At 40.1% G+C, this 26,007-nt stretch overlaps 1 protein-coding gene across 1 annotated transcript; it reads left to right on the plus strand.

Moving 5' to 3' along the window:
* The first annotated feature begins 1,754 nt into the window (after positions 1-1,754).
* ICOS (inducible T cell costimulator) lies at positions 1,755-25,123 on the plus strand. Its single transcript, XM_062201481.1, has 5 exons — positions 1,755-1,812; positions 20,662-21,000; positions 21,691-21,797; positions 23,317-23,401; positions 25,049-25,123. Exons 1-5 carry the CDS (start codon positions 1,755-1,757, stop codon positions 25,069-25,071), a joined length of 612 nt encoding a protein of 203 aa, XP_062057465.1. The 3' UTR covers positions 25,072-25,123.
* Positions 25,124-26,007: the final 884 nt, after the last annotated feature.

Consider the following 26,007-nt stretch of genomic DNA (forward strand, 5'->3'; position numbering starts at 1 on the left):
GGCCATCTTCCACTGCATTACCAGGCCATCAGCAGGGAGCTGGATCGGAAGTGGAAAAGCTGGGACTCGAACTGGGATGCCAGTGCCACAGGCAGGTGCTAAGTCTACTATGCCACAGTTCAGGCCCCTGGTCTAGTATCTTAACTGCTGTGGACTTCCACCTTGATTGCCTTGCCCAGTTGGCTTCAACTTCTCAACTGGATGTTGTCTCTGTGGACTGAGAGTTGGTCACTCCCAGGTAGCCCACACCTGGTCCCAGAGTCCTGGAAGCTGGGGCAGACCCTCTGGATGGCAGGAGCAGCTCGCCTTAGCATCAGTGGATGGATCCATCTGCTTAGTTAAGAGGGAGCTGTGGGAGGCAGCCTGTAAAAACACTAGCACTGATACTTACTAACTGTGACTTAAGCCATGTATTTTAACCTCTCTGTGCCTCAGTTTTCCTCATCCACAAAGTGGAGAGATTAGTGGTCTCCTACCTCAGAGGATGAAATGAATTAATACATGTGTAAAGTATAATAACATAAATCTATACAAATAGTAATCCAATTAAATACCATGTAAAACACAAATGTAATATTTGCTAGATTCATAGTATATTTTATACATATTAAATGTATGTTAATGTACATTTTATTTTATATATGTATTGCATTAAATATATTATTGTATATAAAACCTTTAAGTACATATAAAACCTTTATTGTTGTTACTGTCTACTTTATCTCCCCAGAGGTATAGAGAGGCTATGAAAGAGTTTTTAACTTTTTTTAAAAGATTTATTTATTTGAAAGGCAGAATGACAGAGAGAGAGAGAGAGAGAGAGAGATCTTTTGTCTGTTGTTTGCCTCCCCAGGTGGCTGCAAATGTCAGGACTGAGCCAGGCCAAAGCCAGGAACCTGGAACTCCCTCTAGGTCTCCCTTTTGGTTGGCAGAGCACTTGGGCATCTTCTGCTGCTTTCCCACTCACATTAGCAGGGAGCCGGATTGGAAACAGATTGCTGGGTCACCATCCAGGGCTCTGATATGGAGTGCCGGCATTGCAGGCTGCGGCCTAGCTTGCTGCGCCACTACACCAGCTCCAGAATTTTTAACTTTCTTGCTTTCTTCTCAGTCTGTAGGGGCAGAATCCCAGTTTCTTCTGGAGACCATTGAAACAGGCAAGGCAGCGCTGAAGTAGTTTAAAATGATGCCATCCTTTGGAAAATTGCAATCTGTAACAAAGGCCACATAAAAATTATTTATCAGATTTCTATGCTAGTCTTCTTGTAAATTTCTCCATTTCAGTTTCTCTAATAACTTCATGCATTTCTCGTCCTATTCCAAAGGCTTTCTGTTCTCTGCAGTAAATAACACCAGATAGACATGTGTCAAAATATATGCATTATTCACCTTGGGGGCGTTTTTCAATCCTGTCATCATCCCCAGGAACTACTGAATCAGAGAAGTAGGGTGGTTCTGAAAGAGTAGGCATTGTCTTTTTAAGTTGTTTTGTTGGAACCAGAGGAAGAGCAAAGTTTTCCTATGTGCAAAATTATCAATAATCCTTGGATTAAGTGCCTACTCCCCATAAGCAGTGATGCCTCCTGTACAGCCAATTATATCAATGAGGAGACACCACCCCTGAATTGGCAGTGTCACGCTACATCAACTCCCACAAAACCCACTTCCTTTCCAGCAAATAGAAAACAACCGAGGACATGAATTCGTTGTCAGCTCTGAAGACTGAAGGAGGAGGGTGCGTGCTTCTGGCAAACATGAAGTCAGACCTTTGGTATTTCTTTCTCTTCTGCTTCCAAGTTGAAGTTCTAATGGGTAAGTGGCCCACTGAACATTTTTTATTAACTTAGAATCCATGTGAACATTAAGGAAAATCAAAGGTAGAAGAACTGGGCACCAAATATAAAATGGCTTTGTTTTTTGCAAGTAGGAACAATTTCAGATCACGGCTAAGGGCACCATGTCACCCGTGTCACCGTGGATGGCATTGCGTATACATGCTGCCTTTGATACCGTGTGTTAAGATGAAACAATATATTTCAAGGGACCACTGCATTTTTAAATTACCTGCTTGGAGTTACCTGTCAGTGAATAAAGTAAAAGACCAGCTTACTGTTCTCAGAGAAAGATGAAAGGCAAAATGACTTGTGTCAACAGAATGAAAATTAAATAGTCCTGCCATTTGGGTTGGGGATTCTTTCTGTGGTAGAAAATAAAATGGAAGGGTTTTGAAAAGAAGGATTTTGATTTTAATCTTGCCTGGATGATCTGTTTTCTGAAATGCCTAGGCTACTATGGAGTTTTTATTGACACTAAGTATTAGGGTCACCCTAAAAGGCCAAGGCGGAGTGGATTATGGAAAAATACTCCCCAGCCCCCATGGACATTTTTTAAAAAAAAATCATTCTGGAGTCTTCGATTCTTTCTCTTAGAAGGTATATATCAGATTCTATCTGAACAATTTAAATGATGCTACCTACAAGGTAACTTCACATGTGAACATGTTTCTGCTCCTTCTCACTCTGTACATTTTGCATTAAATTCATTTTCTTTAAGTCTGAGCCTTGTTCTTCAAGCTGGGAGAAGTGAGGTGATATTAAATAAGGTATTAGGGTCTACTTGTAAATGTCCCAAGGACAGTTCTGGGTTACTTGCTTGTTTCTATCTTTTCTACCACCTCATAAAAGTCCTTTAGCAACATAAGCAGCACACTGATAGATTTGGACTTGGTGTCTCTTTATCCATTCATCCATTCATTTATTGAGCACTGAGCACTTGCCATCCAGGAGGCACTGTGCCAACTGCTGTGTATACAGCATTGAGCAAAACCAGGTCAGGCCCTGCTCTCCTGAAACTAACTGGATGGGACTACCGGGTCATCCCATGAAGTAGTGATCATTACCGGCAGAATTCAGTTCTATGAGAGAATGTAACCACGAAGGCTGGCCAGACGGAGGAGGTGTGGAAATGAGACTGGCAGCAGGGGGCTCCTTGTCTTTGCTGTGGAAGTGACATTTGAGCTGAGATTGGAAGAATGAGAAGCAGTCAGGAGGGAGAATGGTATGAAGGCTGGGGAAGAGCAGTCCCTAGTGTGGAAAGAGCAAGTACAAAGGAATAAGCTTATAAAGATTGTATTTCTGGAATAATATTCATCATGAGTTTTATATGAATAGAACCAATACTTTGTCTTATCACATGGGAAATCATGGAATGTGGCATATCATCTTCCTGTGTGACAGATGGCAGAACTGAGGCGAGAATGACTCAATTGGCTGATAATAAGTATGCTAACAATCAAACAATCATCATGCTCAAAGTACCAACACATTGTACGTATCGAGCAACTACCATTTAAAAAGCAATCAACACAAAGAATCAAACTCAAGTCAATTAAGCACCTGCAGATCTTCTTTGTCATATTTTAAATTCTATGAACTCTGAAGTCTTTCCCATGCTGTAGAGATGTAGGCACTCTCATCTTCAGTCAGTGGTAGAAGAATCTGAGTAGGAAAGGCTAAGTGATTTGTTACACATTAATTAAACACTAATGTGTGGGGACTCCAGCATCCATGTTTTTTCCACAGCATTGAAATAGCAGTGATTTAACAAATATCTTATGGGAGGGACATTCTAATCAATTTTGTTATTTGATTGGTGGATTATGACTGTTGGTTTACAGACTGTGACAAATAATACATCACCCTAATCTAAGATGTTAGCAAGAGGCGAAGTGGAGTGCAGGGTATTTGAAAACTCTCATCACTACTTCACATTTTTTTTTTTCTGTGAATTTATTCTGAAATAAAAAGTTGAAAAAGGCTGTGGGAAATCTTGGTGATTTCCAGCCTTCTATGGATCTCAATGCAAAATTTCGTAAAGTCTTATTCTTTTAATGATTCTGGCACAGTTGGAGGCTCTTCCTTGTAGCAGGGTCTGGGAGAACTGAACCTCTGACCGCACTGAGAAGACTCTCCTAGATGCTGTGGGCCCTGTGGGGGTCCTCCTGCGGTCTGAGTTTGGAACACGCCCTCTGAAAGCATTGTGAGAATGCACCAGAGGGGAATGAATAAACGTGTGTGTCTTGTGATGCGTCCTGGGGGAAGGGCCCCTGCTTTCTCACCCAGTATGGCTGTGGGGATGCCTGGATCCCCTCCCCTCCCCCCCCCCCCCCCCCCCCCCCCCCGAGGAATAACAACTCCTGTGTGTCTCAGCACCTGATCCTCCCCCAGAGCTCAGAGAGGCCTGCTGGGTGGGGCGGGCTGGCCTTTGAGAGCTTCCAGCTTCTCAGATGCCGCAGAAAGGTCTCCTTCCAGTATGCATGCTGGATGTTGAAGAAGTCCAGATGGTCGGTCCTTTCTTGGGACAGAGGAAGCCAGGCCATTCCCACTCAGCATCATGAGCCTGTATTTGATTTTATTCCTTCATTATTACATTTCTTTACAACTTACTTTCCTTTGTTGTTGAGTCCTTTTGTTAATTTGTGTTGGTTTGATAGTTTCTTTGAGCTGTTTGGTGAATTTGGACAGTCGACTACTCTTTTTTTCCTTAAGATTTAATTATTTATTTGAAAGGCAGAGTTACAGAGATAAAAAGAGAGAGAGAAAGAGAGAGAGAGAGAGAAAGTCTTCCATCCACTGGTTCACTCTCCAGATGGCCACCACGACTGGAGCTGCACCAATCCAAAGCCAGGAGCCAGGAGCTTCTTCTGGGTCTCCCACGTGGGTCAGGAACCCAAGGACTTGAGCCATCTTCTATTGCTTTCCCAGGCCAGAGCAGAGAGCTGGATAGGAAGTGGAGCGGCTGGGTCTCGAACCAGCACCTATATGAGATGCCAGCACTGCAGGTGGCGGCTTTACCTGCTACACCACAGCGCTGGCCCCTCTACTCTCCTTAATTTACCAAGCCATTATGTTCAGGGAATACTAATTGAATGTCTGTTTACTTGCTATTGTGTTAAAATAAATAATGACGATGCCCTTCCTGGTATGTCTAACCCCTGACCCCTGCACTGATACGGGGACTCCAGAATGTTCTTCCCTTCCCATTCTCATGCTTCCCCCACTTAGGGCACTCCGGCCCCACACCTGGTTTCTGTTGACTTAATTTGAAACGTGCAGTTGCAGGTAATTGCTAGGTTCCCTCTTGCAGTATTTTCTTTTTCTGTTTCAATAACTTTCTTTAGAGCACATCAGATATTTTCAGTGATAACATCATGCTGGACATTTCTTTTCTGATCCAGTGGTCAAAAGATTTATGTTGTTTTCTTCAAATTCCTCCAGCTTTCTGAAGTCCAGCACACGTAAAGACGTCTTTGTTTTAACCCTGCAGGGAACTGATATCTTCTCTGGGTGTAGGCTTCCTTTTTCTGTCCTGTGGCTAGTCCTTAGCATCGTGTATTCTTGAGAACTATTCAGTCTAGTACTGGAATTCAGGAACCCCACTAGTGTCTGCCTAACTCTCCCTTTCTATTTCTCTGCACGTGAATTTTCACTAATAATCCTTAGGAGTGAGTAAGGCTTCTCTCTCTGGACTTAAGCTTTTTTCTTCATTTCAGGCATTCCCCTTCCCTGCTGTTTGTTTTAGTCTTTTTTTTTTTTTTTTTTAACCTCCACCCACCTCACCCTTTCTAGAAATGCCTGTTCCTCTCAGGTAAAATCTTGAGTCATTTGTTTTTTTCATTATTAGTGAACAAAATGGCTTTCATGATCTGCCCGTGCTTGTTAACCACAGCACCTTCAGATGAAATGGACTAACATAGTTTTAAAATGACTACAATCATATTCCCATTTCTTGGTAGAAACAAAATGTAGGTGTGTAGGGAGGCTCTAACTTTTCATCTGAAATTGCTCACAGTAATACCCATAGTGTTATATGACCTAAGAAATTCACCCTCGGGGGTGGGCCTTGTGGTATAGCAGGTTAAGTCATTACCTTCAGTTTGAGTCCTGACTCCTCCATTTACCATCCAGCCTTCTACTAATGCATCTTGGGAGGCAGCAGATAAGTACTCAAGTGCTTGGATCCCTGCCACCCAGGCTCTTGGTTTAGGTGTGGCCCAGCCATGGCTGTTGTAGGCATTTGAGAAGTTAACCAGCAGATGGATCATTTCTCCGTGCCTGCCACTTTATCTTTGAAATAAAATTAAAGTCATAAACAAAAAATTCACTCTGGTATTCATAAAGTGACCAAACCCTACAACTTATGCTACCTCCCTAATCTAAGACTGTTGAGTTTTCTACATAAAATCACTTACTGGGCTTTGTAACTGTAACAGAAATGTATTTTAAAGAGGGTTTGGGAGTATGGGTGAGAGGGCATAGTGGGAAGAATCCTCATGTTCCTAAAGTTGTAATTATGAAGTGTATGAAGTTTGTAACTATAAAGATGTATAGTTCTGCAAACAAACAAACAACAACAACAACAACAAATTTATAGGCTGCAAAAACTAAAGAGGAGGTCATCTTTTTTCTGTAAACCATACCTCAGTGCTACTGGAGAAAAAGCTGTTAAATGACAATTTTTGATCATTCTAAATGAGAATTTTGGCATTTGAAAAATAAGAATTCAAAAATTATATTTTGGAAAATAGAACATAAGTATGTGGAGAATATAACACAGAAATTCAAGTTGTTAGTCAAAAATAATTTTTCCCTCACTGGTTTGGCCTTTAAGGTTGAACAAAAACAAAGACTGTTTTAATGAGAGAGGGAGAAAGTGGGGATACGGACTTCTGTGGGTCTCACCTAACATAAAGATAGATCTGTTTTGCTTGAGAAAAAGCAAAGAAGAAATAGGTTTCTCCCTAAGCAGGGCAATGGACTCAAGAGTTTTGATTCAGTTGACCACCAGTGCTGATATAATATGTTCCAGCCATGTTGATGGAGGCACAGAGCTTTCAATTAGCAATTAAAGATCATTTAAAAGTAACTTTTGAATCTGAGAATCAACTTTACAGTTAGTGTTTATATCCTTCTAGGACTCTGCATTAAAGAATCAGTTTCATATAGCATCAACAGTGCCTCTACTGCACTCACAAAGTTCTGTTTATTTTGTACTAGTTATGACTAAAGCAAAAAATCTCTTATTAGTCTCTGCACTTATTTAATGAGGATGATGTTTTCTTATATATATGATTCAATTTCTGTAACTTACCTATTCTGTAGGCAGATAAGTTATAGGATAATCATTAAGAATTTAGACTCTCAGAGCGAGGACCCAGAATTTGCTGCTGGTTCAAATACACAAGACAGCTTATTACACAGTGGTTGATAAATGAAAATGTCCAGGGAAATGAATGTGTTAAGCATAATGTAATTTCACCTCTAAGAAATTTTAAAATATTTTCTGGTGTATGATAATGCTTTGAAACACAGAATACTTATGTGCTATCAATGGGAATGCTATTTTAAGGATTTATGGCAATAACACATCTAACACATATTGAAGGAAAAGAGTATCTGCAAATCATCTCCATATCTAGCCTAATGTTAAAAGCTTATTTTTGTTTCTTATTTCTCAGCAAGTCTCACTAGCTCCTTGCTTTAATTGCTCTAAAATGAGGAGGTTGGATTTGATTATTAGACTAAGAGATTCATTAAGTGTGTGGACTCTGGTGTCAGAACATCTAGGTTGAAATGATGACCTACCTCACATTGACTCTATAACCTTGTGCCAGTTATTTAAATTCCAGGTTGTAAAATAGGGATAAAAATAGGCAACTTTTGTTTGGATTATTTTACCTAACCTAGTGATTTCCAGTTCCATCCATGTTGTTGCAGATGACAATATTTCATCCTTTTATCTTTTTTATGGTTGAGGACATTCCATTGTGTATAGGTACCACACTTTCTTTATCCATTCATCAGTTGATGAAGTTAGGTTTTCATTTCTTGCCTACTGTGAATAGTGCTTCAGTAAGCATGGGAGTGAAGATGTCTCCTCTCTTATGGTGATTTCATTTCCCTTAGATATGTATTCAGTGCTGGGATTGCTGAGTCCTGTGAAAGTTCTTAATTTTTTGAGAACCCTCCATACTGTTTTCCACGATGGCTCTACTAATTTATATTCCCACCCACAGTGTGAGGAGTCCATTTTTCCTCTGTGTCCTCACCAGCACTTGATGTCTTTTGTCTTTTTCTATAAATAATGTTAATATACTATAGATTTCAGTAAAATAACTAGAAGCAAACATTTTGAATGTTTCACCATAAAGACATGTTAAATGTTTGAGGAGTTAGTTACATTTACTGGATTGGACATTACACAATGCATACACGTGTTGAAATATCCCATAATACCCCATAAATATGTACAATTTTTATGTCAGTTAAAAAGAAAAATTCAAACTTAAAAAAAAATTCTGACTTAAGGCCGGCGCCGTGGCTCAACAGGCTAATCCTCCGCCTTGCGGCGCCGGCGCACCGGGTTCTACCCCCGGTTGGGGCGCCGGATTCTGTCCCGGTAGCCCCTCTTCCAGGCCAGCTCTCTGCTGAGGCCCGGGAGTGCAGTGGAGGATGGCCCAAGTGCTTGGGCCCTGCACCCCACGGGAGACCAGGAGAAGCACCTGGCTCCTGACATCGGATCAGCGCGGTTTGCCGGCCGCAGCGCACCAGCCACGGTGGCCATTGGAGGGTGAACCAACAGCAAAAGGAAGACCTTTCTCTCTGTCTCTCTCTCACTGTCCACTCTGCCTGTCAAAAAAAAAAAAAAATCTGACTTAAAAGATTGTTATATGTCCGGCGCCGTGGCTTAACAGGCTAATCCTCCGCCTTGCGGCGCTGGCACACCGGGTTCTAGTCCCAGTCGGGGTGCTGGATTCTATCCCGGTTGCCCCTTTTCCAGGCCAGCTCTCTGCTATGGCCTGGAAAGGCAGTGGAGGATGGCCCAAGTGCTTGGGCCCTGCACCCGCATGGGAGACCAGGAGAAGCACCTGGCTCCTGGCTTTGGATCAGCGCGATGAGCCGGCCGCGGCGGCCATTGGAGGGTGAACCAACGGCAAAAAAGAAGACCTTTCTCTCTGTCTCTCTCTGCCAGTCAAAAAAAAAAAAAAAAAGATTGTTATGAGAGTCAGATGATACACTGTGTATAATTAGCTTAACCCAGCACTCTCTGCTCTGTATAAGTACTTACCACTTGTAAGTGGCTGCTGCTGCTGTTCCATGGGAACCCCTGATAACTACTGAGCTTCAGATAATTGGCCAGGATCATTCAGTCTGAGTCTTTGCTTTTGGATTGGGAAGCAAGTTTTCCAATATTCAGCACATAGCATCTTGATCTACTTTCTCACTCCTCTCTTCGACCCATTCCAAGGATATTTGCTAGCTATGCTTAATTCTTCTAAACATTCATTCATTTAATATTATTGAGATTCTTCTATGTTCCAGGTTTTAGGATTATTTAGGCAACCATGATGGCAGTTTTATTAGGGAAGTCATAGCTAAATGAGGAATGTAGATAACATTAATTATGATCTAAGATAATATGTATTATAAATATCTTGGTCTAAACAAATTATTTTTGAGATTCTAGAGATAGGAGTCTTTATCTGGGAGTCTCAGAAATTCCCCAAGAGATTAGTTGGCATTTCAAATGATTCTTAAAGAATGAATGAAGATTTCTTGTTAGATAAAGGCAAAATAGGTTAGTTTATGGAAACAGAAGAATGAAGTGAAAGTGATGACTTAAATTTTTAGTGTGGTTTGAATGAATGGTCTACAAGATTGTGGAAGCATTTTTTGTCTTTTGCCAAAGAATTAGTTTCTTCCTTCTTTTCTCTTTTTCTTTCTTTCCTCTTAAAAGCAACAGGGGACTAATGGAGACTTTTAAGGTGGAGAGTGAAATGCTTTGTAGAAACACAGAAATGTGATTTTTTGAGAGAAGTATGGAAGAGGGAATGAGGGGAGAAAGACTGGTGTGAAGATACTTCTATAGGTGAGGGATGACATGGAAATGGTATGTATTGGGGCAATATGCATGGGGGAAAAGGATCAACATCAAGAAATATCTAAAACCTGGAATCAACTGGACTCATAGGCCAACTGGGTGAGGAAAGTCAGAGAGACGTAGAAAAGAAGATTCTGAAGGTTCTAGGATCAGACTAGTGACTCCCTAAAAGCTAGTGTTTGAGTTTGCTGAGTGAATATTAAGTCTGGTGTGCAAATGGCACACACTGATGTTTAAGGGTATATCCTCATAGAGATGCCAGAAAGGAAATTGGACACGAGGACTGGAGATAAAGAAGCGAGTTACTGAATCAGAAATGAGAGCTGCAGCCACAGGTGTAAATCAGTTTTGTTCATGTGCTCACAGAACTTTGCACAGCCGATGAGTGAGCAGCACTGTGGACATTCAGGGATGTTGACAAAGTTCTCTCCCTTTGTGGGACAAAGTTGGCTTTGTTTAATCTCATGTGATTGCCTTGTATGATAATTTCATATCAGCGTCAAGGAAATAACTAATAAAGTAACTTATTTGCAAATTAATTACTCTGTGAATATTGTTACAGAGTTCTATAACACCTCTGGGATTTTTCTGTTTTCTAGAAGAAAACAGGTTTTAACTAGGAGAAAAATCAAACTTTCCCGAGAACAAAGGGCTGTTTTGTCTCTCCTATAGAGTTCCTCAGAGAGTAATAATGACATACATCTTGTGTATGTGTATGTATGTGTGTTCATGTGTACTTTGTTGTCTTTTTGGATTTCTCCTCACTTTTCTTCACATTTTTTGGCTTTCTTTCCCCCACAAGCTAGGAATTTATATTGGGTTGAGTTTATCTTGCCCACCCTCTATGTCCTCTTTGACTCCAACCTCTTTTTTAGATAATGGGTTCCTTTGAAGAGTAATTTAAGTATGGAGATCTTAAAAGTTATAGCTAGTATAAGTAGAATTACTTAAAAATGACATTGCCAGGGCCAGCGCCGTGGCTCACTTGGTTAATCCTCTGCCTGCGGCGCCGGCATCCCATATGGGTGCCCAGTTCTTAGGCCCGGTTGCTCCTCTTCCAGTCCAGCTCTCTGCAGTGGAGGATGGCCCAAGTGCTTGGGCCCTGCACCCACATGGGAGACCAGGAAGAAGCACCTGGCTCCTGGCTTCGGATCGGTGCAGTGCCGGCCGTGGCGGCCATTTGGGGAGTGAACCAATGGAAGGAAGACCTTTCTCTCTGTCTCTCTTTCTCACTGTCTGTAGCTTTACCCGTCAAATAAATAAAAAAATGACATTGCCTTTTAAGAAAATTGAAAAAAAAAAAGTGGTAGGAAGCACACATTTTAGAAAATTCCAGAATTTCTTAGTTGAGACGTTAAATATGGCACAGATATTGTGGCTGTGAGTTAAGCCACTGCTTGGGGTCACCCACATCACATATCACCAGGAGTCCCAACTGCTCCAAGCTTCTGATCCATCTTCCTGCTGATGCCACTGGGAAGCAGCAGATGATGCCCAAGTTCTTGGAGTTCATGGCTCCTGGCTTTAGCGTGGCCACGCCTGACAATTGGGCAGCATTTCTGGAGTATTCCTGCAGATGAAAGATCTCTCTCTGTCTCCCCTTTCTCTCTCTGTCACTCTGCCTTTCAAATAAATCAGTGTAACTAAAGCTTAGTATAGATATGGCAATTTTTAGAACTTTACCTCCATTCAACTTTATCTACATTCATGTGCTATGCTAAGCTAGAGCTTATCACTGTTTGACTACAGTGAATGGGTTAATAAGCACTATCAACAACTGCCAACTCAGGAGATCTTATCTTTCTATCACTTGGTGATCTTTGTGGAGGTTTGTGGTTAGGAATCTCCTTAAAGAGAATAAAATCACATTGTTGATTCACTTCATACTCCCTAGATTATGTGGGTTCTTTCAATGCTTTCTCTAAAGGGTTTTCAGCCATAGTCCTAACAGGATGTGCCCTAAAAAGACCATCTTGTATGGGAGAAATGAAATTGTCCAGATATTATTAGAATCAACATGGAAATAAATTGTTCTGAACCACAGCGCAATACTTAGATGAAATATTTTTCTTCAGAGCTTTTCTTTCAGCTCCATCCACAAAAAGAATATGCAAATATTCTTATCCTTTAAACATTTTGAAAACCTAAAGAAATCACCCCATATAAATATTGTGGTTTTACTCATCATCAAGATTCAGCAGAATATATTCTTATTCATATTTTAACAGTGTATTAAATGCTAAATAATAAACAAGGTATTTATACCATATATCACTAAAATGCTATGGTTTATAAACCTCTGAGTGTATTAGAACAACCATTGGTCCGGGGGTCCCTGTAGCCATATAGTAGGCAAATTTTGTTTACTTGGGGAGATCTAGAGAATCAATCAGTTTAAAACTCTCCTCCCCTATTTGGGCATTAAAAAAGCCAAAAGAGTCATCAACCATTTAAACAAGTGTTAATGAGCCTGGTGGATATTTGCTGGTAAAGAATCCTTTTTAAAGCTCCAATGAGGGGCCAGTGCTGTGGCACAGCTGGTTAAAGCCCTGGCCTGAAGCTCCAGCATCCCATATGGGTGCCGGTTCAAGACCCAGCTGCTCCACTTCCAGTCCAGCTCTCTGCAGTGGCCTGGGAAAGCAGTAGAAGATGGCCCAAGTCCTTGGGCCCTTGCATTCACATGGAAGACCCGGAAGAAGCTCCTGACTCCTGGCTTCGGATTGACACAGCTCCAGCCATTGCAGCCAGTTGGGGAGTGAACCAGCGGATGGAAGACCTCTCTCTCTCTCTCTCTCTCTGCCTCTCCTTTCTTTCTGTAACTCTGACTTTCAAATAAATAAATGAATCTTTTTTTAAAAAAAAAAAAGCTCCAATGGATGATTCTCATTAGAACTTGATATCACAGTTGGGATGGTGTCTTGTAGGCATGGTTATACTCATATATCTTGATTAACTTGTTTCCAGAAGAAAAACAGTATGGTTTACCTAAACCTAGGATCATGTCCCAGCTACAAGCTATGTAATTTTGGACAAAGTTTTCATTTTGATGGCTCCAGTTTTAACTTTAAAAATGTAAATGCAAGAGGTAAAATGAAAAATCTAACTTGATTATTTCTAAGAGAACTTTAGGTTCTTATATTCTATATTCCATGCTTTGTTTCCTTAGATTGACAATACCAAGATCTACATACTTATTTGTCGACCCATGAATCCATTCATCCACCCAACCATCTGTTAAATATTTATTGCAATTTGCTATATGGCAGGGCTGTGTAGACACTTGGGATGAGTCTGTGAATGACCAACAAAGTCCCTGATTTTAAACATTATGTTATAGTGTTGTGGCAAGTCAATAAATAAGTAAGCAAACAAATAAATCCGATGATTTTAAATACTGATAAATCAGTGGCAAATATCTCATGTAGAAGAAAGAATTATTACTTGAGTGTGTACTTTGGATTGGGTGGCTGGTGGTCACTGAAAAAGTGTCATTACTCTTGAACATTGAGAAAGAAGCAGCCCTGGGAAGATGAGAGAGAATATTCCAGGCAAAGAACCATCAAGTTCAAAACCTTGAGAAGCATCTCTACATGTTTGAGGCATTGAAGGATGGCAGTGTGACTGTGTGTAATCAATGAATGCTGTAAAGTGATGTCAAGAGGGATTGGGTTAGGTCAAATAGGTTATGGGAAACCAGGGTGAGGAGTTATATTTTATTCTAAGGGAGATGGAAAGGCCATGGAGGTTTTCTAAGCAGGATAATGACACTATATGGTTATGATTCTTAGAAGATCATTCTGTCTTCTCTCTGGAGAATGGATTGCAAATGGACAAGGCAGAGAGCAAAAAGTTATGAACTCTTGTGGTCCAAAAGATGATGGTGATTTGGACCAGTTGCAGCCGAGGTGGAGGGGCAGTGAGTAGATTCTGTTGGATGTAAAACAGAAGTATAGGAAATCAAGCCTTCTTCCCTCAGACAGAAAATTTAGCAGTGATCCTGTAACACTCAATCATAAATTACCACTGTCTGACTTCATGTGGTTGCCTGCTTCTGTTACACTTCCATCGCTTGTTGCTGGCAGCTCTTTGACTGTGGTTTGACCTATAAATCTTTTATGTATCCAAAGCTTGTGTGACGTCAGGCAAATAATTTAACCTGACTGAGCCTTCATTTGCCTGCAGAAAAAAAAGAATTGGACTTGCTGTATGATTTCTAAGTCTACAAGGTGTGATGATGTATGATTATGGGAAGTGACTGAATCATGTTACAGAAAACAAAGAGTGTGGCGATGAGGATGTTTACAGATGCCCAAAATGTGGACAGATAGCGTCTGTGAGAAATTAATGGAGTGAAGAGTGAGGAGCATGTTGAAGAATAGTGTGAGAGATGGTGCTTTGGAGGAGGATTTTACTCTAAGAGCTGGTTTGTGAAGAAAATGTAAACATGAGAGAAACAAAGAGCAAGATGAGAGAGATTGGTTAGGGGGACACTAATAATTTTAAATTATTGGTATGACAGAGGAATTGATGAAACAGATTTGAAACCCAACAATTCAGAACAGACAACAGCTATAAAATTGGTGCTTTCATATCACTATTCCAAGCTGAATATTATTCTTTGAGTTAAGAACACCCAGAGAAGATAGAAAAAAAAGATTGTAGCTAGCAGCTTCTGCAGTTATAAAACACTAATGTATTCAGATTTTCTTTAAATAATCTATTCATTAAATGGGAATAAGGGATAGTCTCCTTTGATACTATTTGTCAAATGTTACCAAAAGCTAAGGAGAATCTGTGATTTGGTATTTGAGCATACCTATTTTATAGATGCCAAAGTAAGTTTTAAGTGCCTAGTTAAATACCATAGTTGAAAGCATTCAAATTGAAATGTTAGAGTTGTCAAATAGTTTTCCAGATGGAATGCACCAACAATGGGAATATGAAAATCTGAACTAGCCTTCCTATTACTGCATTTAATAATAAAAAGGTGAACCCAGCAGCTTTTAAGGTTAAAAATGAAAAAAATAGGGACCGGTGTTGTGGCATAGCAGGTTAAGCTGCTACCTGCAGTGCTGACATCCGATATGGGTTCGTGTCCTGACTTTCCCACTCCCAATCCAGCTCCATGCTAATGGCCTAGGAAAAGCAGTGGATGATGACCCCTGCCACCCACATGGGAAACCTGGAGGAAGCTCTTGGCTCCTGGCTTTTGTCTGGCTCAGGTTCTGGCCTTTGCAGCCACTGAGGGAATAAACCAGCAGATGGAAGATCTCTTTCTTTCTCTGTTTCTCCTTCTTTCTCTGTAACTCCAATTTAAAATAAATAACTAAAATATTTCAAAAATTGAAAATATGAATAGTTAATTGTGTCTGATAAGAATAACGTGTTGGGATCCCCAGTTGATATCAATGGCATAACACCTTCAACATTGTCATTCAAGATAAACTGAGGCACAGCCCTCCTAGCCCTACCTAGATACTCTTGTGGGCAAGAAAAACAGTCTCATTCATTCTAATATCTTCTGAGTTTTTGGAATAGCCCATTACTATACTGGAGCACTAGGAGGATTATGGGAACATGACCTCCCTCACAAGGAATAATCATCCAACAGCAAAGTTTTGTCGTTGTTTGCAGTTTGTAGACTTACCTGAATATGTTTGGGTACTGAATTCACAGCAAGTAAATGTAGGCAAGAACTTTCATATGCTTTTGTTTCAGTCTTATATTTCATAGGTGAGGAGACTGCAGTCCAGAGGGGTACTGTAGTCACAGAACCTTTCCAGTGGCAGAGCCAGGATTTGCTTCTGCTTTCCTTTGGAAACACTGCATTTCTTTTCTACCACGCCGCACTGCCCAGCCATCTTATTTCATTTTGTGTTGGGTTATAGATCATAGAGTGAATGCAAAAGAGGAAAAAAGCTGCTGACAAAATAGTTTTGGGAAATGGAAGTCAACATATCTGTGCCTGTGCGTGTACGTACTAGCCACAGACACCTCTGCCCCAATATCTCTTTGTGGTTTACTTGTTACCATTCTAAAGTCTCTGGGAAATTTGCTCTGAACATTTCTGAAGGAACTGAGAACCAGTCCACTGATTTTATCTGCTACAGCAGATAGTAGAAGATTGAAGCACCAGAACAACAGTAGTGCAACATAGTTCACTCTCAAATAAGTCCCCAACGCAAGCTCCCTGCATTTTAATCTAATGCAGACTGCACCTGTTCTCATGCTGTCAGTGCTCTTCCCTTTTGCCTTTTGTATTATTTTAAAAAAATGAAATGAGCATTATTTTCTTTCTGTATGCTTAAAAGCAGTTTCATTATAAAGCGAACCATCTCTACAGAAAAATGAATAAAACATAAATGTACAATTTACTGAATATGATTAAAGCATACTACCTCACTCCTGCAATCACTGTGGGTCAAGAAATACAACATTGTCAGCACACTGAAGCCTTTCCACCTTTGTGTTTGCCTTCCTGAATAAAACTTTCTCTTCAGATGAAATATTATATTGACTTTTGTGATATTCATTTGGTTATATGTTCTATTTGTAATATTTTAGTGATTCTTCAAGAAATCACAACAGACCCACTTTGCTTTACTGTCCTCTTAGACAATATATTGTAGGTTGACACACAATGAAGATATATAATTTCACTGTATCATGGCTTTTATTGTTTATGTTGCAACATCATTTGTCAGTCTAGTAGGTGCTTTTTTTTGAAAGTGAGCTCTTTTTTTCTCTCTGGCTGCTTTTAGGATTTTTACTAAATTGGCCTGTTTTTTTTGTTTGTTTGTTTGTTTGTTTTACCATACTTGTGATTTGTTGAGCTTCTTGAGTCTGTGGATAATGGCTGGATCCTTGATACGTTATACATCCCACCTTTCAGTTCATCAGTTTTCTCTTTAGTGCTAATGTGTTATTAAACCTGTATATTGAATTTTTAATTTGTTAGTGCATGATTTTTTTTTGCCAGTTTTAGTTGGTTCTTATTCAAATTAGTGAAGACTTACTTTTTTTCTTTGTGGATATTCTTACAAGATTGTCTTTTGTTTCTTTTTCCTTAAGATTTTTTTTTTGAAAGCCAGAGTTACAGAGAAAGACAGGCAAAGAGATGCAGAGAGAGAGAGAGAGAGAGTTATAGGGATATATATATCTGCTGAGTCACTCCCTAGATGGCCAAAATGGTCAGTGCTGGACCGGGCCAAAGCCAGGAGCCAGGATCCTCCTCCAGGTCTCCCACATAGGTGCAGGAGCCCAAGCAGTTGGGCTCCACTACCTTCCCAGAGACATTAGCTGGGAACTGGATTGGAAGTAAAGCAGTTGGGACACGATCCAGTGCCGATGTAGGATGCTGGTGTTACAGGCAGCAACTTTATCTGCTATGCCATAATGCCAACCCTATCTTTTATTTCTTTAAACATAATAAGCACAGCTTTTTTATTTTGGGGATTTGATAATTCATATGTGAAAATTGTTCCAGCTGGTGCCATGGCCTACTTGGCTAGTCCTCTGCCTGTGGCACTGGCACCCTGGGTTCTAGTTCCGGTGGGGCGCTGGGTTCTGTCCCGGTTGCTCCTCTTCCAGTCCAGCTCTCTGCTGTGGCCCAGGAAGGCAGTGGAGGATGGCCCAAGTGCTTGGGCCCTGCACCCCCATGGGAGACCAGAAGGAAGCACCTGGCTCCTGACTTCAGATCGGTGCAGCGCGCAGGCCATAGAGGCCATTTGGGGAGTGAACCAATGGAGGGAAGACCTTTCTCTCTGTCTGTCTCTCTCTCTCTTACTGTCTAACTCTGCCTGTCAAAAAAAAAAAAAAAGAAAAAAAAAAGAAAAAGAAAAAAAGAAAAAAAAGAAAGAAAGAAAAGAAAATTGTTCCTGGATTTGTTTCTATAGGGTATTTCTGTTGCTGACCTTTTTTCATTGTGTCTTAGTATTTTTATGGTGTGCTTGTCATTGTAGTATTGCTACATATCATTGTAACATAAATATGTATAGATGTGATTTGAGACTTAGGATATAAATATTTTCTCCTTGGAATAGTTTACATTAAAAAACCTAGGTGTGCTAGGTTTTAAGGTTCAAGGATTGAGATTTTTCTGGACAATTGGAGTGATTTGAAGGTGGGCTCTAATGTCCTTGATGGCTGGTTTACTTCTGGGTTACTTGTTCTCTAGGAATTTAACTCTGAGATAGTCTTTTAGATTCATCACTTTGCAAACTCTTGGAGATAAGACATAAAAAAGATTGAATTCAGCGGAGCAACATATGCTCATAGAGCAAAAGCAGCTCCAAGCTGTATCTCTGGGTTCTGGTTTTGTCTTCAAATTTCACCTGAAAATTCCTTCTCTTTGTACCCATTGTTTAATTCTTTTAGCTGTTTTGGTTGTTTGAATTATTTTGAATCATCTAGACTGTCATTGCTGAAAACTAGAACATTTGTGCTCAATTTTGCAATCATGTTTCCAACTTGATAATCTGTTTCCTGGTAATGTGAGAGCTATAAACTAAATTTAGCTATAAACTAAAGAGATTTTTAAAAAAAATAAGTAATTGTGGTGAATCTTAAATAAAATTAACACAACTAATTCAAGCAGAGTTGCAGCAAATGGATCCTCCTGCTTAATGCTTATCCTGTTATAAATTGGAGCAGCTCCTTAAGAAAGTAATGTAGTGATACATTTTGTTACAACAGTTTTACACATTTTAGCCAGATGTCATAATATTTACACAAAAGTAAAATGCTGACAATAACCCTAATATTCAATGTTAGTGAATTAGTTTTAAATTATGATAGATTAGCATTGTGGTCTATTACATAGTCTTCAAGGATAATTATTATGCCTTTGTAAAAAATTAAGTGTTTATGATATAATATTAAATGATAATAGCAGAACACCACATAATTTGTTAGTATATAAGTGTGATCTAGAACATAAAAAGCAAAACTATACAAATAGTACTTCCATTTCAGAGGACCACTGGCTACTGGCGTTTCCTTAAAAATGTTTTGCATAGTTTATTAACCTCTAGCCTTCACAAGAATAAAGGCAAGGAACTGGTGTTGTGGCATAGTGGGTAAAGCTGTTTCCTGTCATGCCAGCATTCCATATGGGTGCTGGTTCTGAGTCCCAGCTGCTCTACTTCTGATCCAGCTCCCCGTTAATGCACCTGGGAAAACAGAAGAAGATGGCCCAAGTCCTTGGGCCCCTGAACCCACTTGGGAGACCTGGATAACGTTCCTGCCTCCTGGCTTTGGCCTGGCCCATCCCTGGCCATTGCAGCCAGCAGATGGATGGAAGAGCACTCTCTGTTTCTCCTCCCAAACCTGTAACTCTGCCTTTCAAATAAACAAATAAATCTGTCTGTCTATCTATCTATCTGGAATAAACACAGATTTTTTAAACTCAGATAAGAAATCATCATACTAATATTTCCTCCCAGTTTCAGTATACAACTTTATCACAATAAGCAAAAAGGAAAAAAAAAAAAACAGAAAAGCAAGAGCAATTTGATTTTTTTAAGATATATTTTTATTTATTTGAAAGATGGCATACAGAGAGAGAGAGAGAGAGAGATAGGGAGAGAGAAAGAGAGAGAGAGAGAAGTGAAAGAGAAATTCCATATATTGGTCTCCTCCCCAGATAGCTGCAGGACCTTCTTCTGGGTCCCAAGCACTTAGGCCATCTGCTGCTGCTTTCTCAGGCACATTAGTAGGGTGCTGGATCAGAAGTGGAGCAGCCGGAGCTTGAACTGGCACCCACAGGGGATCCTGGTGTCGCAGGCAGCTGTTTAACCTGCCATACCACAATGCTGGACCCAGAGGAATTAGCATTTCTAGTCTAATAGTTCGGAATCTGCAACCAAGCCAAAGCAATTTCAGTTTTTTCCTTCTGTCATCCACATATACCTCAGGAAAGCAATATTGTATTCCTATAAGCTTAACATATATCTCAAAAGGTGAAAAAGTATAAACATAAATCTAAGGCCTTTTATCATGAGCCTTTGGTTCAGGTCTCAGTGGATGAGGTTCAGAGAAGACATATTTCTATCATTTGAAAATGATTTCCATTTCTTTGCTGTCTTACAATAGGGTATCATTGAAATACACACTTATATATGACCCTTCGTGTTGAGTTTAAGGTATTTGGTACTTTTTAAAAGCCTTTCTACCCTAAATTGTCTTGTTTCCAAAATCTCTCCTTGTTTGGCTAAGTGCTACTCATGTTTAAATTTCAGTTTTAAAAGTAGTATTTCAAAGTGAGATTTTCCTGATCCTCTAATCAAAATTGCAACCCATCCTCACCGCACCTCCTTTATTAGAATTTTACCCCATTCCTAGCCCACATTTATTAGCTTATTATTAGTCTATAATATGCAAAATGCCAAAGGGCAAACACTATACTAGTTGATGCATACGATGTAAATGTTACTTAGTGCTTAATGTGTTACAAATTATATATTCATGTATGACAGGTTAGTGCTTAATGTGTTATAAATTATATATTCATGTATGACAGGCAAGCTTCTGGGTAGTTTTTTTTTTTTTTTTCTAGGACGGTTTAACTTTTTGCTATGTTCTTTGGATATGAAATTCTTTCATTTGAGTGCACTGGAGGTGACTTAATGAAGAGAAGAGATTACTTCTATGTTTAAATATCATTATTAGGGCCATATATTTATAAAATGTCACCCCTGCTTTGTTTTCCTTCTTTTTATCCAGGAGAAATCAATGGCTCTGCCAAGTATGAGATGTTTACATTTCACAATGGAGGTGTTCAAATTTTATGCAAATACCCCGAGATTGTCCAGCAATTCAAAATGCAGCTGCTGAAAGGGAAACAAGTCCTCTGTGACCTCAGGCAGACAAAGGAAAGTGGAAACACGGTGTCCATTAAGGCTCTGAAATTCTGTCAATATCAATTATTCAACAACAGCGTCTCTTTTTTTCTGTATAATTTGGACAGTTCTCATGCCAGCTATTACTTCTGCAAACTATCAATTTTTGATCCTCCTCCTTTTCAAGTAGAGATTCTTAGAGGAGAATATTTGCATATTTATGGTAAGACATTGCTTTCATCTCTCTGGCTCAAGAGTACCTTCACATTTTGACAACATTTCTCACTAATGAAAACAATTAAACAAATATATATGTTTCATGCCAAAATTCATTTACATGTAGTTGATTGGAAACATTTTTTATGAAAATATAAAATTTATCATTAATAATAACAATTAGTGTGAATCAGTGATGTGCCATTTAATTACAAAGGCTACTAAGTTAGAAATAGGTCTTATTACCTTTAAAGTACATATACCATTAGGAATTAGGAAAAAAATTAAGAAAAATACCCTAACTCAAGGCTTAATGCCTATTTTCTCTATTCTCCTAAGGTTTAAAGTTTGGTTTTGTGCAGGGCTTTGGTGATTAAGTAAAATGATTGAAAGTCATAGTTTTATACCATTCTTTTCCTGTTTATTCTTTTTGTGAAAATACAGGCAGAAAAGCCATTTGTATTAAGCACTTTGTAAACCTGTATGTGCATAGTCTTTTGAGTTTAGTTTCTGGATCTTTTCTGTGCTACTGAGATGCTGTTAGTTACAATTTCCTGGATTTTGTGATCTTAATGAAGGAAAGCTTGATTTGATTCAATAGCTCCTTTCAATTTGGTGAAAGAACTAGTGATTCAGCTCTGAAGGGGGGGGATTCGATTCGCAGAGTTTTTATTAACATAGCTGTTTTCCAACACAGAATCACAGCTCTGTTGCCAGCTGAAGTTCTGGTTACCCATAGGATGTGCAGCTTTTGCGGTAGTCTACATTTTTGGATGTGTATTTATTTTTTGGCTTACAAAAAAGGTGAGCAATTTCTATCTGTTCATATATATGAGTTACTGAGGAAAGCCAATGGTTATTTATTCATCAAAATAACATAATGCTCTCACTATAATTTGGTCAAAAGGTAGACAACTCACTTTCCCCAAGTAATACCTAACTAATAATGCAGAACAGAAGCCTATTTATTTCTTTATTTTGTTGACCACCTTATTCCAAAAAAGACTGTTGCTTACAAAGAGGCTTATTATTATTATTATTATTATTATTACCATTATTATTTTTTAAAAAGTCAGTTAGGGCCAAGGGAAGACAAAAGGTCAAGAGAAAGGTCAATGCATAAAAATAACTCTGGTTTTAAATTTTTTTAATTTATTTTTATTATTTTTTAAAAATTTATTTGAGAAGTAGAGTTCCGTGGTGGGGGGAGACAGAGAGTGAGGCCTTCCATCCATGGGTTCACCCCCCAAATGGCTGCAATGGCTGGAGCTGGGCCTATCAGAAGCCAGGAGCTAGGAGTTTCCTCTGGGTCTCCCATGTGGGTGCAGGGGCCCAAGGACCTGAGCCATCTTCTACTGCTTTCCCAGGCCACAAGCAGAGAGCAGGATCAGAAGAGTAGCAACTGGGACAGGAACCAGCGCCCACACGGCATGCTGGCACTGCAGGTGGAGGCTTAGCCTACTATGCCACAGCATCGGCTTCCCAACTCTGACTTTTAAAAATTATTAGGTGCAGGTTGTGAATTTGAGTCCCAGCTTCCTAAGAGTCAGGGAAAAGATAAAACAACTGATTAGTAAAATTTCATTCAACTAGTAAGTGAAAAACAACCAATGAGAAAGTCTTAATGAGCTTCTAGTGGTAGCTGAGAAGCAAATGGCCAACTTCTTTACATGATAAATTCTTAGACGCCTTGCTTTTAAATCGCATCACTAAAAAGTTGTTTAGAAAGTTAAAGCATTGGCCAGGGGGATGGGTTAAGCAGCTTCTTGGGACACTTGCATCCCATTTAGGAATGTGTGGGAGCTGTTGCAGCCCTTCAGGGAGTGAATCAGCAGATGGAAAACTGACTGTCTCTCCCCCTGCACCCCCTCCTCCACTGTCTTTCAAATAGATGAAAACTTAAACAACAATTATAAAACATGGACAACAAAAATCACCCTGTGTCATGGGATATTCTCTTCAGTCTTTTCCAGTACAGGTTCTCAGTATCATTGTGCATATTGTGTGAGGATGCTATACTCAGTATATCCACAGTGAGGTCATGGACCAGACAGTGTGTGTACTGTGCCAGGTTGGAAACTGAAAAGAGGGATAGAGAAGAGGGAGGAGTTTGGGCCCACAATCTAAGATGGCTGGGGAAGTAACAAAATGGTGAAAATGAGGAAGGAAGTTGATTGGCAAGCTCTTTTTAATTTAAAGTCTTTTTTTGGTTGTTCTCCTACTTAGCATAAAGTCAGAAGCCTTTCACACAGACTATCAAAAGGCAGGGATGAAGATGGGGAAGAGCAGGTGACAACCCATGTTTCTGATTTTTTTCTTTCAGAAGTATCAATCCAGTGTGCATGACCCGAATAGTGAGTACATGTTCATGGCAGCAGTGAACACAGCTAAAAAACCTGCACCACCAGGTACAGTTCCATGTGGAAATTTGAGTAGGGAAGAAGTTGTTTTGCTTTAATTCAGGAATTTCAGTTTTTTTATTTTAAAGGGAAGGAAAACAAAACCTAATTTTCCTGTTTTCTAGGAAAATCTGGGTTTTCACTTTAACTGAATTCGTACTTTCTGCACTATATTCAAAATAAACAACCATGTTTATAAACACTATTAAAAACAAATAAAAAGGTCATAAACCATGATTGTATCAAGGCAGCTTTCTAATTTATGTTTCTAATACTGGCATGATTGTAAGTTTTCTTTGCTGAAAGGTTCGTTAAGTCATTACTGGATATCAGTTAAGTGTTAAGTTACCGAGTGAGACTCTGGGAGGATGTGTGGGAATTTGGGACTGAGATTAGGAAGAGTGATCTGGGCTGGCATGAAGGGGAAAGAAAGAGAAATAGTCCAGATACTTCCATGTAAAGAGTGTACACGTTTAGAATACTGGGGTGGTTTCAAAAGGCCGTTGGATGGGGCTTTGACCTTTTTTTGATCAGTGTTGGAAGGCACACTGTCAAGTCCGAGGAGCGCCTGGAAAGTCTGAGGCGTCTGTTGTGGAAGGTTTCTGAGTCTTAGACCTCTGAGGCTGGCCTGATGTGAGGCGCATAATGAGACAGAAGCCACTGCATTTTTGTCACCATCAGTGGTTAAGGCCACTGCAGAGAAGGGAAACACAATCTCTGTTGTCACAGAATCATAGCATGGGAAGGGTGTCAGAAATGCTCTTTTATTCCAGCTCTTCAGTTTTTGGGTGACAGAAGTTGATGCTCAGAGAATTTAGTGACTCGTTTGCTTCCCCAGTTAATCCCATCCCATTGTCCTGACCCTTGCAATGAGCTGGTGTTTTATTACTTTGCTGTTGAAAAACTACATTCTTTCTCTCCACACCTGTGCTGAGAGTACTGTGCTCTGTCTTAGTCTGGATCCCTCAAAGCAGAACCTCAAATAGGCAATTCAGGGCAGGTCATTTATTTGGGCGGTGACCCCGGGGAAGAAGGGATGAGGGCAGGGAGAGAGAGGCAAGCAAGAAGGAAAAGCAAATGAAGGTGTGATACCAAGGGCTCAGCTCCAGGCCCCGGAGCCCAGAGGCCTGGAGGTCCTTGCATGCCCCAGACCTCTGAGAAGTGTTCCAGTGCCTCCCCGAGTTGTTCCCCTGAAGAGAGCCTGGTGGAGTTTTTGCCCACTGCTCAATCCTCACTCATTTGAGGCGGCCTGCAGGGGCCATCAGCTCTTGCTCACCACTGAGCTGAGCCCTGTGTTTAGGATAAGCTCACTCTGAAGTCTTCAGAGAAAGTCCAGAGGCAGAAAAACTGAGCTGTGGGTGGGGTTGTGCCAGCACAGGGAGACTGTGCAGCAGCTGGGGTCAGAGGTGGGCAGAAATCAGAGAATATCTGATAAGGAGTAGAGAGTGGGCTAGGTAAAACCGTGGAGAACATGAAATTAGTGCTAGGTCTTAAAGCAGAAAGATGAGTTTTGGATGGTGTGTGTGTATGTGGGTGTGTGTGTGTGTGTGTGTGTGGACAGGAAGCAAAGAGAAGGCGCACCCTTGGTAAAGAGAATTGGCATATGGAGCTTTTAAAGCATTTATGCTAATTTGTTGTTATCGTTATTTTGTACAGAACTCTCTGGCACCCGTGCGTGACACACATTGGCCGGTTCCCCCCAGCTTGAAGTGAGAGAGTCCCTTGTTTCCTGGACTACAGAGTTCGACTTGACTTGATTGGACCACATCCATCTCCTGCTGGTGTTTTGTTCAGTCTGGGCCAGTGACTCAGAAAGCCAGCGGGATTTGCATAGATTTCCTTGGTGCTGCTGCTTCCTTTCAGAACAAACACCTTCTTGCAACTAGCTTTGTAGAAAGCCCATCTCATGTGCGCTCAACAAACACACCTCACTGGGAACGAATCCCTGTGTCCAGGCCCACTCCCAGCAATGCACCACTCAGTAAAACAAGTGTATTTTTTTTTTCTTTAAAGATGCCAAAAATGAACTTAATCTGCAAAGAAAATGGACAGCGAAGAGCCAGCATCTGTCTGCACTTCACTAACAGATCCTCTTCTTTCTGTGGGGTTGGGCATTCCTTTTAAAAGTCAGGCAATAGGAAGAGATGTTTCAAAACTGCAGCTGTCTTCTCTCTCAGGTGTTCACATAGGCTCTACTGTCCTAATACAGTAATACCTACACAGTACTGTCCCCTGATTTTTGAAACCCAGTTGACCAATCAGTAAGAGTTAGATGCCTTCTTTTGCCCCTGATTTTCTTTCTGTAAATAGTTTTCCATAACTACTTGAAAGCCTGCAGTCACTATGAATAGGGAGCTATAAATACCTACACTTTTTCACTTTGATGTGCAATAGAAGTGTGTATATATATATATGAGGATACATCAAAAAGTTTGTGGGAAACAAAAGACAAGTTTATTTTGTTAAAACATTTTGTTACACCCATGCGTGGTATTTTCCTTGTGTGCATTTTTCATGAACTTTTTGAAGAGCAACTCATTTGCATGGGTTTCAACATTTGGTTTTCAACCAAAATAAACACATCTTTTATTTCCATTTGCCACACCTTTTAAAAC

This window comes from Lepus europaeus, chromosome 1, assembly GCF_033115175.1.
Source record: "Lepus europaeus isolate LE1 chromosome 1, mLepTim1.pri, whole genome shotgun sequence".
Lineage (NCBI taxonomy): Eukaryota > Metazoa > Chordata > Mammalia > Lagomorpha > Leporidae > Lepus > Lepus europaeus.